The sequence below is a fragment of the Doryrhamphus excisus genome, linkage group LG3 (genome assembly GCF_037039965.1).
Source record: "Doryrhamphus excisus strain RoL-2023G ecotype Guam linkage group LG3, RoL_Dexc_Guam_v1.1, whole genome shotgun sequence".
Lineage (NCBI taxonomy): Eukaryota > Metazoa > Chordata > Actinopteri > Syngnathiformes > Syngnathidae > Doryrhamphus > Doryrhamphus excisus.
Window position 1 is genome coordinate 8,293,211 of NC_136359.1, and position 17,477 is coordinate 8,310,687.

A 17,477-nucleotide genomic window follows, 5' to 3' on the forward strand; every position below is an offset into this window, starting at 1 on the left:
TGTCATTGTTACACTGCAACGTCTGATGCCTGTTGTCTCCCTGAAAGAAGGATCCTTTTTGTCAACTATAATCTGTACTAATCAGGACTAAACAAAAACTACATCATTCATTTCCATTAAACTGGATAATTGGTAGGCCTGTCACCCATTCATCCATTTTCTATGCCGCTTATCCTCACAAGGGTTGCTGGTACGCCAGAGCCTATCCCAGCTGTCTTTTGGTGAGAGGCGGGGTACACCCTGGACTGGTCTCCAGCCAATCACAGGGCACATTTAGACAAACAACAATTCACACTCACATTCATACCTATGGACCATTTGGAGTCAGCTGGGATAGGCTCCAGCATACCCCAGCCACCCTAAGGATGGACGGATGGATGGATACTTTATTAATTTCCAAGAGAAATTCACAGAACCAGCAGCTTACAGATTTGGAAAACACCGGGGCATGCAGGGTTCAAGAAAATAAGGGGAATGGTACTATGTAAAATAGTATAGTAAAATAAATAAAATTAAATAAGGTAAAAATTGTAAATACAGTAAAGAGCAAAAATATCAAAATACAATAGCAAAGCAAGCAAAATATAATGCAAAAACCTCCATCTCGTGCTGTTGCGCAAAGAGATGTTGTACAGCATAGACATGTACATAACGAGGATAAGCAGTAAAGAAAATGGATGGATGGAGGAATTGACGTGTGCTTGCATGTGTGTCTGTTCATCTATCTGTGCCACACAGGCTGGATGACAAGAGGGTTCACTCTGCATCGGTTTGTGTGCATTTGTGCTGTAGAGAGAGGAGAAATATGATCTCAGGGAAGAACAAAATTTGAAACACTTATATGCTAGGACTATGTTAAAAAGCCATAACATTTCAGTATGTGGAATCAAACTATGGAATGGATTGAGTAAGACCCTCAAACAATGCACAACGATGAGCCAATTCAAGAAACAATACAAGCATTGATGTTTGCTAAATACAAGGATGAAGAGTCTTGAACCAGTCATGATGTGCTATACATATCACTATATTGACAGTTACTATGGTACCCATTATGTCATTGCATGGTCATATCACCTCGTACTTTGGTACGGGACAAAAAATAAAAAAAAATTAAAACAAAAAAACCCACAAAAATACTTAAACTATATTAGGAAAGCAGGAAGTGAACAAATGTAACAGTTGTAAAAGTACCAGATGGAGGGGTAGGAGGGGTCTGGTTCTGCCATATCTTACTTATTGTGCGGAAATATGGGGTAATAACTATAAAAGCAATCTTCACTCGCTAAATGTACTGCAAAAAAGGTCAGTAAGGATAATTCATAATGCCGCCTACAGAGAACATATTAAAATAAATTAAATTAAATTAAATTAAGAAAGCAGGAAGTGAACAAGTGGAACAGTTACTGATTGTAAAAGTACCAGATGGAGGGGTAGGATTTAATAAGCTTTGCTTCTTCCTACTCCTTTTGGACATGTGAACTGATTATGGGTTATGGATTTCGGTTTTATTTCGGTTTTAAGCGGAATGAACATAAACATAAACACAGATGACCGACATGACCAGTCTCCAACTACCGATGGAGGTTTTCTGGCAGCGCAGCCTTCATCCTGACAGCCAACGCTTGCTGAGGCGTTTGGTCGGCAAATATAAACAAAACAGTGCAAAATGGTGCACGCTCACAGACGGTGTCGCTGGCTACATTGCAAAACCATACATACAGTGCCATATAAGGGGGGAAGGGAGAAATCCAATGTCCCCTTATATGGCCCTAAGGGGATCTGGTGTGTATTACGAGTGACACCTAGTCACCAGTCTAGACTACAGTTCAGCAACGTGTTGTATCTTAGTTCGTTTAGAACATTTTTATGCTTGAAAATGCACAACTACAATCAATTACACAGGGCCGTGGGAGATAGTAAGCTAACAATGTTGATTTTTTGTCTTTTTATCTCATGCCACAACACAGAAATAGGAGTGGAAAGCCAAGAATGACAACCGACTTCAACCAAGAGAAGTCAGTGCTACAGCAGTGTTTCCCATAAGATGGAAAGTGTGACTTATTACATCAGAGCACTGGTCACAAACTGACCAGCACAAATGTGTGTGTGTGTTGTAGTGTTGCCATCGTCACATTCTGATGGGAAAGAGTGACTTTTATATTCTGCCATAACCAAATGCACCACACCCAAAATAAATTCCACAGACAGTGCATCTGTCTTTTTTTTTTTTTAAACTTAAAACGCTCCTCTTTTAAAAGTCAAACTGAATGAAAATAAAAACATTACTTTGTGCTCCGTGGAACCTTGGTTAGCGTCATGAATTTCTTCCAAAATGTACGACTCAAATTGAACCAAATTGAACACAAACCAAATCAAATTCTCCTGTAAGAAGTACTGTAAATTCTGGTGTATAAAGTGTACTTTTTTCTTAAACCGTACAACTAATACAGTGGTGTGGTTCAAAACTACTACTAATGGTTTAAATACGGTGCCGCTCATGAGTCAGGGATGAAACAGGAGCTCTTTCTTTGGCATCAGTGAACTCATGGCGAGCTTATCAACCAATCGGAGCAGTCACACCGCATCCCTGGGGAGGTGTTCAGGGCACGCCTGACCTTTTTTTTTTTTTTTTTTTTTACAGCGCCCCCCTTTAAGAGATGAAACTATCTTCAGCACGTCCCCCATGAAACATGAAAATCAACTCATAACACCAATAACTTTTACATACCGTATTTCCGGACTATAAGTCACACTTTTTTTTCATAGGTTGGCTGTTCCTGCGACTCCAGAGCGACTTGAAAAAAATATATATAATTTCACAGACAGCCACAAGAGGGCACTTTAGACTTTTGTACGATATCTCCAACTCCTTAACAATTTTATATTTAAACAATAGACCTTAGCTTACAAAGACAACTGAGAACGACAAATGCCCTGAAAAGAAAATCATACTCTGCAGACTACAAGATCGAAGTTGTGAAATTCGCAGCTAAAAACAGTCAAAGAGCAGCAGAGAGAAGTTTGAAGTAAGTGAGAAACCTGTTAGGGACTGGCGTAAATCGAAGGCTACTCTTACTACCATGAAGAAAAAAAACTGTTATTTCACATAAACACTGGACACCTTTTCACCTGTTCATGTTTATTTTTTGTGTAGCTGAATAAGCATTGTGTTTGCATATCTTACACCTATTCAGCCTGTTCTCTATTCTTTTATTATTTTTAGAACTCGTCTTCCAAAATGACGTAATGTCCGTTTTGGTTAAGTAGTTTGGAAAATAAATTACCCGCAAAAAATACGACTTATGCTCCAGTGCGGCTTATGTATGTTTTTTTTCTACCTAATTATGCATTTTCCGTCTTGTGCGACTTATACTCCAGTGCGAGTCATGTATGTTTTTTTCTACCTAATGATGCATTTTTGGCCTTGTTCGATTTATACTCCGCAGCGACTTATAGTCCAGAAAATACGATATTTATACACTATGACAGTCCACAAAGCAGTACACTTTTGGAGCTTAACCGTGTTCTGTGTCGCAGGGAGGGAAATCCCAGGGGATTCGGAACATACGTTGCGTGTAGCATGGGTGGTCAAAACACCGCTATGTGGGCGGTAGCAGGAATGTAAGAAAAAAAAAACGTGGAAATAGCCACAGGAGAATGGGATGCAGGAAATATACTTCTAATTTTGCAGAAAGCAGCAGTGTTCAATATCCCCAATGATGCCATTTTCACATTTTGATGAGCTTATTGAGACAGGGGTCTGACCATTTCCGAGCCTGGTGACATCATAATATGAACATTAGATGAGTGAATTTACTGCCATCACAAACTTTGGGTCACCTGATGTTTTTTTTCCTCATTTACAGTATGCATTTATCATTTATCTATCACTGACCGAGGACATGCACAACAATGATGCCACTGGTTAGTGATTGAGTTAGAAAAAAATAGTAAAAAAAATACATGAAATCCCTCCCTGGCTTTAAATGGAGTCTCAGAAGCACATGCGTCATGTTTTATAGACGAATGCATGAACTGACAAGCATGACAGATAAATTGTCATCGCCACATTCACTGTAAGAGTCCATGGACACAAAGCGAAAATGACAGCTTTGTCAATCTTTTGGGTTAACAATTAAAAAACATCAAGGTTGATACAAATGTTGTGTTGCCTGTCTTCATGTGTGAGATAAGAATGTACATAATAGATGGACGATGTCAGCGAGCTGGTGTGTGTATAATTCAAAACAACAGCTACTATTATCCTCCCTTTTGCCCTGAGATCTAGTCATTCTAGGGGGATTCACATGTTTGTGAAACCCCGCGAGTGTGGGCTAAAACAGAGGAACCAGGATGTTTTGTTGTGCTTTATTTGACAGCACTTCCTGTCTGTAAGGCCCCGCCCATCTTTGCGGCGTGATGTCAATTTACTGTAGACCATTACTCAACTTTACTGGAGAAGAAAAACTCCCTACAACCATAACAATATGAAAACAAAAGACATGATAGGAGCCAAACTGGTTTGTTTAACTTGAAATAAGGAAAAAGTAAGATACATAGCTTTGAAATACAAAGAAAAATATGTAGATTAAAACATATGAAATCTATTTAGGGTGACATTCCTTAACTGCAAACACAAAGTGTGCCTGCTTAATCAATAAAATAGCTAAAAAGGCTTTTACTTTCCCCATTTGCGTTAGCTTCCATACAACGGATATTGGCCACTTAACAATAATTTAACAATAATTTTCAACACTGTCCCAATGGTGTCGAAAAATTAAATGATAGCTGCATGATGTTATGGTAGCGTTTTTTCGGACAAATGTTTTCGTTTGACTTTAGGGGAGCCATTATAATAGTCGGGAGTGCGACAAGTGCATGCTTGTGTGCTGCAGACAAATTGAAATAATGAGAAGATATAACCACAGCCGCCACAGCTTTGTCAATAATGACGATGGGGGGGGGGGACACCTTAGGTCCACTTTCGGATGACAGCGTAGCTATGGCACAACTATTCCCAACAGACAACACACAGCCTCATTTAGAATGACTCAGAAAAACCTGACAGCAGAGAAAAGGACGACAAACGCAGCACACATCAAGGTTTTTTCCCAACAGCAAACAAAAACCTACTGTTTTTTTTAATGGCTGTTTGCTGTGGTAGAAAAATGACAGGAAATGTTTGGCCCGTGTTTCCTTGAATATGTCTGAGCTCTGAGACTGGGGAAAGGGCGACAGGATGCATCATTGAAATTTAGTTTGGATCTAAAAACAAACTTTCCGCAACAGTCCAGTGCCAATTGCTCGCCTCCATTTTTAAAACTGAAGAACGTCTTGAGCTGCGTGTTACGTCATATTTGAGCATGTGCTGAAAGAACGCACCTGGGATAATTTTAAACAGGAAAAGATCAAATTCAATCTTGCTAATATTTTATAATTAAACTCGGGACATGTTTTATATAGATATATATTTTCTTTTTTAATAAAACTGGACTTGTGAATGGCGTACAGAATGGTTTAGATTCTGTTCCACAGATGGCGCTAGCGCACACGAAAGCTGCTTGCCAACCGCCAATAAAAAAACAGAAGAAGAAAAACACCATGAAGAAGAACGCACCCTGACAACTTTCTGTTTGATCGGGTACAAGACACCTCAATCGGATTGGGGAAAGGAATATTCCACCCCTGGGAATCCAATTATATGTTCATTCGGATTGGCACTTTTCTTTCGGAATGAGGTGTATACAAAGGTTACATTCTTTCCATTTCAGCAAATAAACTGAATGCAATTCGAATATTTGGGTCCATGTATACGTGGCTACATTTGCATGTGCCAGGTTAGGTGGAACTCACCTAACCTATAGGCTTGGGTCTCTGTAAGGTCTCCGTAAAGCTTATGCATATAAAAGTAATCTGTGCATCCCAAAAGCCAGCAAATCACACACATACAGTATATATATTCTGCAATAAAAATGACTCTTTGTACTGGTATGATGTTTCTTGTGTATTCTATAACTTCAGGTTGTTTAGCTAAATCACCACAAAATTTGGTACACACCTTTAGGAGACTGACAAGCACGTGTGCAAAACTTTTTTAGCAAAATCGTCACCATCAAGCAAAAGGTGTTTGCAGAGGCATGAGTAGGACTTTGTAACAAACTGGCTATTGAGCATTAATGATTATAACACATTGAGGACGCTATATATGTGTCAGCAAGTATTTGGGCCACTACCCATAGGCTGCAGTGCAACTGTTATTTCAATGTATGAGTGTATATACTGGGCACTTACCATATCCAGGAATGTCTTCTAAAAGGAAAATGGCGAAGGTGCTTCATGGTCCTGTCACTTGAAACACCTGGACACAATCCGGGTTTCATAACGAGCCCGAATCGCCCTTTTTAAGAGGCTTTTCTTGGGCTATTTGATATTCTATCTCCAGGCAAAGACCCACAGTGTGCAGTGGAAAGTCCAGTATAACACGTGGTGTCTCATGCTGCAGTCCGTCAAGAGTCTCTGTGAAACTTTTTTGCAAATGAAGCACATTAAATCCTAATAATCAGGCACCATTAAATCCATGAGTTCCGAAAGAGACACACAAAAAAAAGGCAGACTGACGCAGGCGGCCACCCACACGATAAGCTCTGGGGGCCTTTTTCCTGGGGATTCTTCCGGCAAAAGTTTGGAAGTTACTGTCCCACATCCACATGGTGAGCCGGCTCAGGGAGTCATTCCTGCGGAGAACATTCCCTTCCCTGACAGCTGAGCTGACGGAGAGCGATGGCAACAGCAGTCACATTTGCATGACAGAAGAGCGTGTTGCCTGCATCCTCTGCTCTTCCTCAACATCAAGTAAGGAAATGGGGGGGGAGAGGGGTATAGAAAAAGAAACACAATGAAGCATCTAGCCTATCTCTGCCTCCCTCCTCCTCCTCTCTGTGTGGTGTCCTCACCCTGTACAAGAGGTGTGTCTTCACCATGCACTCTGTTAAATCTATTGATCCTCTTACCACATCGCTCCATTCACAGCGACCTGTCTGCACATGCTCCAGTCGCTGGGAAAGAAAGGCGGCACTGTAGTAATGTGTTGACATAAGTAATTCCACCCTCTTAAATCCATCTGCTAGCCCACACCTTTCTTTTCTTTGCTAAGTATGGCTTTGTCTGTTTCTTTCGTCATCACCACGTAAGCGCTGCGTGGTGTCTGTCTCGAATGCCTGCATGCGTACAAACGAAGCGTGAGATTCCGTGCGCTGTATGTGTGTCCGGTGAGTGCTGTGCATGAGTAAGACTGTGAAAAGCATGCGGGGCTTCTTGGAAACTTGTTGTTCAGGATGTTGTTTTCCCCAAAGTTGCAAATTTGTGGTCTCTTACTATAAGCACCTTCAAGTACCACATCATGTACTGTACAAATTTAGGAGGTAAAACACATAAACACAGTCAATGTGTTGTATTTTCTCGTGTCAACATTGTATGAGCTCACACAAAGTGTTGTGTTTACAAGTATTTACAAATGGGACAATTTTACCAGGCTAATTTAGTATGAAATAGTACAGTAGTATAGTATGAGATCGTACAAATGTACAGTAATAAATATACAAGTCAGTACGGAACAGTTTTCACAAACAAGCTATTGACACTGTAACAGTGAGAGACAGGAGGACACTGGACAATCTGGTCTCCATTTGACAATAGAGGAGCAAAGGACCTCATTCTCTAACATACTCCTGGCAGTTCCGTTCTCACAGTAAACGCCACATTCATCCCATATGTCAACCAGCTCTAAAAGATAATCCACCACATGATTGCGCTGTGTGTAAAGTACACTTAATTTACTTGTATTTACCATATTTATAGACTATTTGTAAATATGCAAATATTGTTTGTATGTTGGGCTGCGGCGACCAGTCCAGGGTGTACCCCGCCTTTCGCCCAAAGACAGCTGGGATAGGCTCCAGCACCCCCGCAACCCTCGTGAGGAAAAAGAGGTAGAAAATGAATGAATGAATGAATGTTGGGATGCACGGTGCTCGAGTGGTTAGCGCGCAGGCCTCCCCGTGCATGCGAGGGTTTTCTCCGTCTTTCTCCCACATTCCAAAAACATGCTAGGTTAATTGGCAACTCCAAATTGTCCATAGGTATGAATGTGAGTGTGAATGGTTGTTTGTCTATATGTGCCCTATGATTGGCTGGCGACCAGTCCAGGGTGTAAAAGTGTTTCTTTTTTCTTCAGCAATTCAGCTACTGTAAGCAAGCAAATGCCCTTCTGGATCAATAAGTTCTGTCAAAGTCCATAGGAAAAATATTCTTACACATATTTAGTCAGAAAAAATGTCTGAGTTTAAAATGCAGGGCAATATTCTGACAAAAATTTAGTAGGATAGCATTTTGGGGTCACCAAATGTGAAGATGTGATTCAGAATGAGACAGTAGTCGAGGATAAGTGGAATCAACCGTTTACACTCCACCGAGTAAAGCAACAACAACTTAGTAATGACTCAGTTGCTACACCAACCACATGACCTGGAAACGGAAGTGAAATGTCACCACAATATAATACAAAAATTGTATTCACACTCATGTGTGTTTAAATAGGATAATTTCCCCACACAAATTTGACATATACTGCATTAAAACAGGGTGATCCCGTCACATCAGATGTGAATTATTTTTTTTTACAATCAAACGGGTCATGCAAATTCAGTAGCAAATTGTGCCAATATACTTATGGGTGTAATGCATTCAAATATGACATTTTCCTGGTGCAATATTCGTGGTAGGAAATCATATAAACAGTGCATACCAGTATTGTGTATACGAGATAATTTTCTGTCATCAATTGTACAAGACTTCTATAAGCCTGAACAGACAATTTGTTGGCACGTTTTACGGGCAATAGTCAAAATGTTCAAACTACACCAAATTTAAGCAGCAGAATCTCTAATGCAAAGTCTTGATGCAAATTTGCAAAAAATTTTAATATTTTATGATTCATTCATTTTCTACCGCTTATCCTCACGAGGGTCGCAGGGGGTGCTGAAGCCTATCCCAGCTGTCTTCGGGCGAGAGGCGGAACACCCTGGACTGGTGGCCAGCCAATCACAGGGCACATATAGACAAACAACCAGTCACACTCACATTCATACCTATGAACAATGTGGAGTGGCCAATTAACCTAGCGTTTTTGGAATGTGGGAAAAAAACGGAGTACCCGGAGAAAACCCACGCATGCATGGGGAGAACATGCAAGCTCCACACAGAGATGGCCAAGGGTGGGATTGAACTTGGGTCTCCTAGCTGTGCGGTCAGTGCGCTAACCGTATTTTATCATGAAAAGGTAATTTTCATGACTTGTGTTTACTTTTTGGCAAGTGAACCACATTGCAGCATAACTAGATTGTAGTCGTGATCAATGAATACCTCATAAAAGGCTACTAAAATATCATTTTTGTAGTTTCCGCCAAAATATTCCAACAGTCTCGTGAGAAGGAAGGGAATCCTTTCAATGTTGAAAGACGTCATGCTGTCTTTCAAATGCAGCCAGGTGTAAAGATGGCGCAGATTGTTGACAATAAAGCCACACACCATCAATTGCACGATTAGTCATGATGGCGGGTCAAATGTATTTGCGTGTGTGACCAATTTAGGAATTTGGGTGGGCGTGGTGTTTGTGAGGAAGTTATGAGTGGAGGCCGAGGGCGAGAGTGTGTGTGTGTTTAGCGTTACAGTGTCACTGCTGTGGCGCGGTTCCAGCTGCTGCGGTCTAGAAAAACAGGATCCAGCACTGCTTCTTGCACACTTCCTGCCCAACGCACACGTCAGCAGCCTCTCAAACGCTCCCAGAAGTCAAACCGTCAGCTTGCACCTTCAGCAACAAGCGCCACTCATGACATGGGTGGAGCGGACGGCGGTGACTGCTGAGGAATCCTCTTGCGGGAAACGTGGCTCACTGGGAGAATGTGGCCGGTTTGTGTGCGCAAGCAGGACGAGCCATGTCGTAAAAGCGGCGACAGGGAAAACCATCTTAATTTAAGAGGCTTTTAAGGTTAAATCACATAAGCAACAAGAGGGTGGACTTCTGCCAAGGCCTGAAAAATGGAAAAAACAGTGGCGGATTTGTTTGTCTGTCTGTGGCACCAATACATTTCATATTTACCATGAAGGACTTTCAGACTTGTATATACTATATACTGTATGTCTAAGCATGAAGGGCTAGGTCAAATGTCATTTGATCTCATGCAAACCTGGTAGACATGCAGAAGGTATATAGCCGCTTAGCTGGTCCGTTTTTGGTTCACCTCAACTTTAAGGAGACTGAGACCACATTTTACTCATAATAAAGCCAAAAATCAAGTTGCAAAAAAAACACATCAAGGCATTTCAAATTGAAAAGTCTTGATTTAAGCTGCTTAATAAACTACATCTGCATTGCAACAACATTTGTCTCTCATTTATTGTGGTTAAAAATACAGGTTCTAAATACAGTTTTACCATTATTAGAGCCCTGTGGACATGAAATGACACCCCTATAGTCACCTTTACGCTCCTATTATTCTTTGTTTCACCATACTGCCAATGCACGGCGACAGGACCACTGCAGGGACAAAAGAGATGGCCATCGCTTTGAGCATAGCATGCTAGCGAGCAAAAAGTTAGCCTCTAATTTATTTATTCTAAATGTAAGAATGGGTTTCTGACAGAGTAGGGTAGAAGGACAAAGTAAGAAGCTAATAACTTACCACTTACTCTCTCATGTTGGACATGTAATGTAATGTAATGTCATTTCCCATCAATGTTTTGTGTCATTGCTGATGCTACTGACCATTATTTGAACCGCAAGGGACGGACGAGAGGACCTTTAACTTCTAGACCTGTGACTTGTGTCTATTTGACAGTGTCCCCTTTTTCAAGGGGTGATGTCTTGAGGTGAAAAGAACAATTATCTATAGTATATTTCCATACATTTCATAATTATTTTACACAATTATGAATTACATTTGACAGCCTAATATTAACTGATTCACCCTACAAAGGCCAATAGTTGACTGCTACTATGCCTTTAAAATGCAACTGACAATGGTGTTAGCTCGACGATGAGAGATATTGCTCGCAGTTAATGACGTTGCTCTCTACTGCTGTGTAAATGGATTGCATCACCCCAGATAGCCATTCACGCCTGTGGTGGTACATGTCATTAGTTCTCTGTGATTGACTCCACTGATCATTCTGTAGGTTCAAGCGTACCACAACACCATCCCGTACACTGCCGCTGTGTATAGTTGTGTGTGCGCTACTGCTTGTCGTATTGCATAATCTTGAAACACTGCCTGGCGGGCTCTTGGCCCCCTACCCACTCAACACTGGTGAGCTGTCACGACTCATTCTGCCAGCCGACACAAACAGGCAGGCAGACTGGAGGAGAGGATGAGAAAGAGAGTACGAAGGATAAAATGAATAGATATATTAAGCCGTGCAGGCGAGAAAACAGAGGAGAGGATTGACAAGAGAAGAGGTCCAGGAAAGGTACTTTTAAATGCAGCGATGACTGTGCATCTTTTTGATTTTTTTTCCCTCTAGAAGTGTTCTTGCAAAAAAAACAAGCAAATCAAGCAAGTATCACATCATAACAGTGGTCTGAACAGCCGATGAAAAGACTATACAGTGGAACAAATCAGTATTGATTTCATGTTAGCAAAGAGATTTCATGTTAGCAAAGAATTTTCACTCATATTTCTCTCTGCATCAATCGATAGTACTGCAGCGTGTGTATTGTCTGATGTATTATTGTCCAAAAACAAAGGCGACTGGTCATGTACCAGGAAAGCAAACGTTTAAATCTAAAGACTTGTGCCAAATACCCCTTTACAGCAATGCTTCTCAAATACTGTGGTGGGCCCCCTGGGGTGGGGGGGTTGGGGGGATCCGCTGGGGGTCGGGAGTGTCAGGGAGGACTAGACTGATTTCCCTGATATATTTTCTCCATAGCTGTCCTGGTGGAATCGTTCCTCGTGATCCTACAAGTGACTTCAGGAGGTTTACCACCAGCTGCTTATAATGATCTGCTTTGTAATTTCCAATAAACTCTGATGCAAAAGTCAATTTCTGCCACCGTTCCTGACTTTTCTACATTCATGCATTTTGTCCACTTCCAAGAGAGAGATTTCTGAAAATAAAAACAAAACATTTTACGTCAAAACTCTAGACATAATAAAATGAATGTATTGGAATGTGCTGACAAGCTTTCAGATAGAACTAGTTCCCCGTAAACATACTGTACGTTCTGATAAACTACATATTTTATTATTATTTTTATACTGTTTTATTTTTTTTATACTTCCAGCATTTTTACAGCTACTTTTACAAAAGTAGCTCTATAATAGCATTATCTGTATGCTATTTTGCGGTCATGTGTCATTAGATACAGACATTCATTCATTCATTTTCTACCGCTTATCTTCATGAGGGTCGTGGGGGTGCTGGAGCCTATCCCAGGCGGCCACTTGTAGATTTAAGCATTTTCGAGCATTAAAATGGCTAAATTACTGAAATACGAAGACAAGGCATTCAAAAGTCGTGACATGCCATGTAATTCCAGGAAGTACGCTGTCAAGGCTAACCTGTGAGTCTTATTTATATCTAAAATGGCTTATTGTCTATTATCAGATCTACTATATTGGGTAATAAAGAGTGTAAAGGTAAGTATAGTGCTGTTATTTCATGTCTACAGAGCTGTAATAATAGTAAAAATCGTATCCAGACTGTACTCATAATAATCATCATCATAATAATAACACAGCAACTGTTGCCACACACAAACACATGCCAAGCTAAAACTCAACACTGAACCCTCCGAGGTCACTTCCTGTCCTTGGCATGGAACATATTTACTGTGACACGAATGAGCTTTACAATGTCTAAAATGGCATCTTTTCTCTGATTGGGGAGTACGGATGCAAAGGTGACATGTCTAGATGGCTCTAATAATCTGAGAAAGGTTGTAAAACATGTTTTCGATACTCCGAATCAAAAAATACTCCATTTATAAAGATGGAATCCTATTTTGGTGGAAATTCACTTATCACGGTTTATTAAAAAAATTATAAAAAATTTAACTGCCTTTGTTTTTCAGTAAATTCAAGAGTATTTTATTGTATTTATATGCTGTATAGTTGAATGCATAGTTAATAAAAGGTTTTATGACGGCCACAGTTTGATCCTGGAACACATGATTTCCTGTATCAGATTGTGTTTTACCTTCCAGATTCCACTGTAAGGTTTTATTACGATGTTGTTACTGCTCATCTCAATATCTAGGCTTCAATAATAGAGATAAGATCCACACGTGAAAGAGATGCTCTCAAATTGTACCCAACAGAATACTTGGGTCCACTGAGGAAAGGGCTGACTGTCCATCACCGTCATACCTCCTTCTGTGCACAAAAGTCCTCCTTTCACATTCACACAGGCGCACAGGGTGGCATTTGACAAAATGGTAAGTCCTTCCCCTCAGGAATTACATATTTGTCCATCCATCCATCCATTTTCCTCCGCTTATCCGGGTCCGGGTCGTGGGGGCAGCAGTCTTAGAAGGGAAGCCCAGACTTCCCGGTCCCCGGCCACCTCCTCCAGCTCCACCGGGAGGACACCAAGGTGTTCCCAGGCCAGCTGTGAGACATAGTCCCTCCAGCGTGTCCTAGGTCTGCCCCGGGGCCTTTTCCTGGCTGGGCATGCCCAGAACACCTCACCAGGGAGGCGTCCGGGAGGCATCCGGATTAGATGCCCGAGCCACCTCAACTGACTCCTCTCGATGTGAAGGAGAAGCGGCTCTACTCTGAGCCCCTCCCAGATGACTGAGCTCCTCACCCTCTCTCTTAGGGTGAGTCCAGCTACCCTAGGGAGGAAACTCATTTCAGCCGCCTGTATCCGAGATCTCATTCTTTTGGTCATGACCCAAAGCTCATGACCATAGGTGAGGGTGGGAACATAGATCGACCGGTAAATTGAGAGCTTTGCCCTCTGGCTCAGCTCTCTTTTCACCACGACGGTCCGGTACAGCGACCGCATTACTGCTGAGGCTGCACCGATCCGTCTGTCGACCTCGCGCTCCCACTTTCCCTCACTCGTGAACAAGACCCCGAGATACTTAAACTCCTCCACCTGGGGCAGGACCTCATTCCCAACCCGGAGGGAGCACTCAACCCTTTTTCCGACTGAGAATCATGGCCTCTGATTTGGAGGTACTGAGTCTCATCCCAGAAGCTTCACACTCAGATGCAAACCGTCCCAGTAAACGCTGAAGGTCGCAGCCCGAAGAAGCCATAAGAACCACATCATCTACAAATAGCAGAGATGAGATTCTAAGGCCCCCAAACTGGACTCCCTCCATATTTACATATTTGTAATCAGATCAATTTGTCTATTACTTGTATATCCGAAGGTTTCAAGCGGCATATGAAACATGGGAAGATGATCTAAAGGTGATCACAGCCTCACGTTTGAACGTACTTCAAGCATGATAGATTGCCCTCTTCCTGCTTCGAGTACGTAATGTGATGTGTGACGCAACGCAGGCATAGTATTTAAGTACTGTCATTTCTAGTGTACAAACTGATACTTTTTTCTCATGCTTTGAACCCTGCAGCTTGTACAGTGATGGGTTAGGGTTAACCCAGGTTGCGGAGCTCAGCTTCAAGGGGTTGTGATGTGGATGAGTGAAGTGGAAGCGAATATCCCATTTTGAAGTCTTCTACGACACTACTACAGATTCTGTTTGGACCGCTTGGACCGCCAACTGTCCAACTGCCTCGAGACAACAAAGAAAGCGGGACAACTAAGAAAGAGGCTGACAAAGTGTGTGATGATGGAATCATGAGACTCTTCAATTGCGATGCTGTAGAAGACAACTTTAGTGGTTTTAGTTCCCAAGCATTTTCTTAACTCGTTACAGTATGTTACACAAACTGTTCGGCACTAGCAGTTTTAGTACGGAAGGAGGATGAGGACAGTGATGAATGACTTTTGTGGTGGGCTACTGTTTGGAAAAAAACATTTATTTATTAAAAGTTTGTAAAAAAAATATGTTGTTGTGTCCTAAATAGGACGTGGACACCTGAGGATAAACCTAAGGCGGGTGTAGCATATATGTACAAATCTTTTTTGCTCTAAATTTAGTGGTATACTACTATATATACTGTATTAATCACTGTGTGTACCACCATTTCATATGTATATAAATGTACTGATTTGTGAGTGGCTGCACGGCGGATGAGTGGTTAGCGCGCAAACCTCACAGCTAGGAGACCAGGGTTCAATTCCACTCGGCCATCTTTGTGTGGAGTTTGCATGTTCTCCCCCCAAAAAAAACATGCTAGGTTAATTGGCGACTCCAAATTGTCCATAGGTATGAATGTGAGTGTGAATGGTTGTTTGTCTACATGTGCCCTATGATTGGCTGGCGACCAGTCCAGGGTGTAAAAGTGTTTCTTTCCCCGCCTCCCAAAACCTTGTGCACTATCCCAGGGTAACATTTGAAGTGAAGCATTTTCAAGAATTTCAGCACCATAACAGGATGTTAGCATTGTTGATAAAATACTTTGTTATAGTATGCTGTTACTACTCAGTGACATGTCTACCGACAATAGGCTGTAAGGTGCTGCATAGTAACAGATCAGGCTCTTTCTCAATCACTAACCCTCCACTGCATACCCATCGTGTCCCCATTTCCCGTCTGCCTCCTATTCCACCAAACACTCTCGGCCTCCAACCATTCTCAGCCACCGTGTCAGCTGTGTTGCTCAAGTCGTCCAAAAATAGACTTTTCCTGCATTGCACCAACAGTTAGTTGTGTCACTGTTGCAGCCAAGATGCTCGGCATGGGCTGACGAGTCGCAGTCTTTAATTACCGCACCGATTCCACGGACGGATGATACGACCCACCGGTGACCCCGTGATACACTAATTACTGGAGGCTCATGGGAAACCTATGTCTACTCTTCGACTGAAAGAACGATCAATCATGGGGAGGTCCTTATTTAACATGCTCCATATTCACCAACAACATTTCCAGTGCAAAAAGCAGAAATGTGGCTGACATTAATGGTGGAGAGTCTTCATTTAAAGGACTCCTGAAGGCAATTTGTGCAAAAGGAAATTCAGGCTTTTTGTGTTTGCCCTCTCTCTCTCTGCCCTGAATTCCGTTCAAGGGCATGAATTATAAAGGAGGAAGGAGTGGCACATGGGAAGAGCTGTGGGGGACTCATGTGGCATGGAACTGTTAAAGTAATTACAGCTTGGAGGTAGCTTTACACAATGTAAAATAATCTTCCCCTGTCCCTGGCTCTGCTTAAATTTCTCTCAACAAAGTGTTGGGGGGGCACCAGAATGGGCAGTGCATGCCCTTCCGACCTGACCTCATATCAGCATATCATCAACTTTAGTACTATATAATAATTAGTGGACACCAGTTTGACTTGAAAGGGGTTTGTGATGATCCACTTCAAAATAGCACCGTGGGAAACCACAATGCAATGGGTTCATTGTGGTTTCAGAATGAACCAACCACAAGACGACCTCGCAGAGATGGATTTTTAGACCCTGCAGATTTTCAAGGCGATGGAGGAGAAGTGCGCAAAGTTCACTCCGGAGGAGCTGGAGGACATGGTGTGGGGGCCGGACGGCACGCTTATCCCCATGGCGTGGGTGTACCCCAGACCCGGCGCTGACACACCAGCCCGCCGACGAACGTCTCGGCCGGCTCCAGCAAGGCTTCATCAAGGCTTCAAGGCGAAGCTGTCTCCTCCCTCACCTCCGCGCCAAGCCGGGGTGCGCACCCCCTGCGATCAAGCGCAAGAAGGCTCCCACTCCATGCAAGCACGCCAATCTCCCGCCGCCCTCTTCTGAATCCCTGTTGCCTCCCATGCAACATGAAGAAGAGCAAGGCACACGTTCCCCTCCAGTGCCCAAGCCACGCAGCTCCAATTTTCCCTAAGACCCGGCTCCCGTGCCAAGCTGCGTGACGCCCCAGATTCTTCCTGTGCCCAAGCCGCGCAGCCCCAGGGGTTCCCAACACCCGGCTACCATGCTAAGCTGCGTGGCGTCCCGGATTCCTCCTTTGCCCGGCTAACCGGGATGTGCTATCTGGTACGTTACCCGCTGCCCAAGACTCACATTCCTCTTCCTCTGCTCCACAGTCCAGCCAAGACCCAGGGCTCGCTCCTTCTGTCCCAGCGTCCGCTCTTCCACGGCGGGATGCCACGCCTCCTCCTCCATCACCTCACCCATGTCAGGCCCACCACCCTGGCCGCCCCCCAAAGTGGTCCACCCATGGCTTCCATGGGTGGTCTGGGCCTGCGGTCATGGGCGCCCTCCAGAGGAGCCCGGTCCCTTTCGGGCCACTCACCCTTCAGGCCGCCCTCCTGCGTGGCCCTGCCACCCTGGCTGACCTCTGGAGAGGTCCGGCCAGCAGCCCACCTCCG

The 17,477-nt window shown here is 43.0% G+C and overlaps 1 protein-coding gene across 4 annotated transcripts in view; it reads right to left on the bottom strand.

The window, feature by feature from the left end:
- The window catches only part of pde4d (phosphodiesterase 4D, cAMP-specific), a 225,966-nt gene that overhangs the window by 70,728 nt on the left and 137,761 nt on the right, over window positions 1–17,477 (bottom strand). Inside the window, exon 1 of one of the 4 annotated variants that reach the window (XM_058071078.2) lies at window positions 6,295–8,116. The exons of the other annotated variants lie outside the window; for them this stretch is intronic. Within the exon in view, the coding sequence (XP_057927061.2) occupies window positions 6,295–6,383 (89 nt within the window). The 5' untranslated portion in view covers window positions 6,384–8,116. Of the gene's footprint in view, window positions 1–6,294; window positions 8,117–17,477 lie in introns of those variants that run through there. 4 annotated transcript variants of the gene reach the window in all.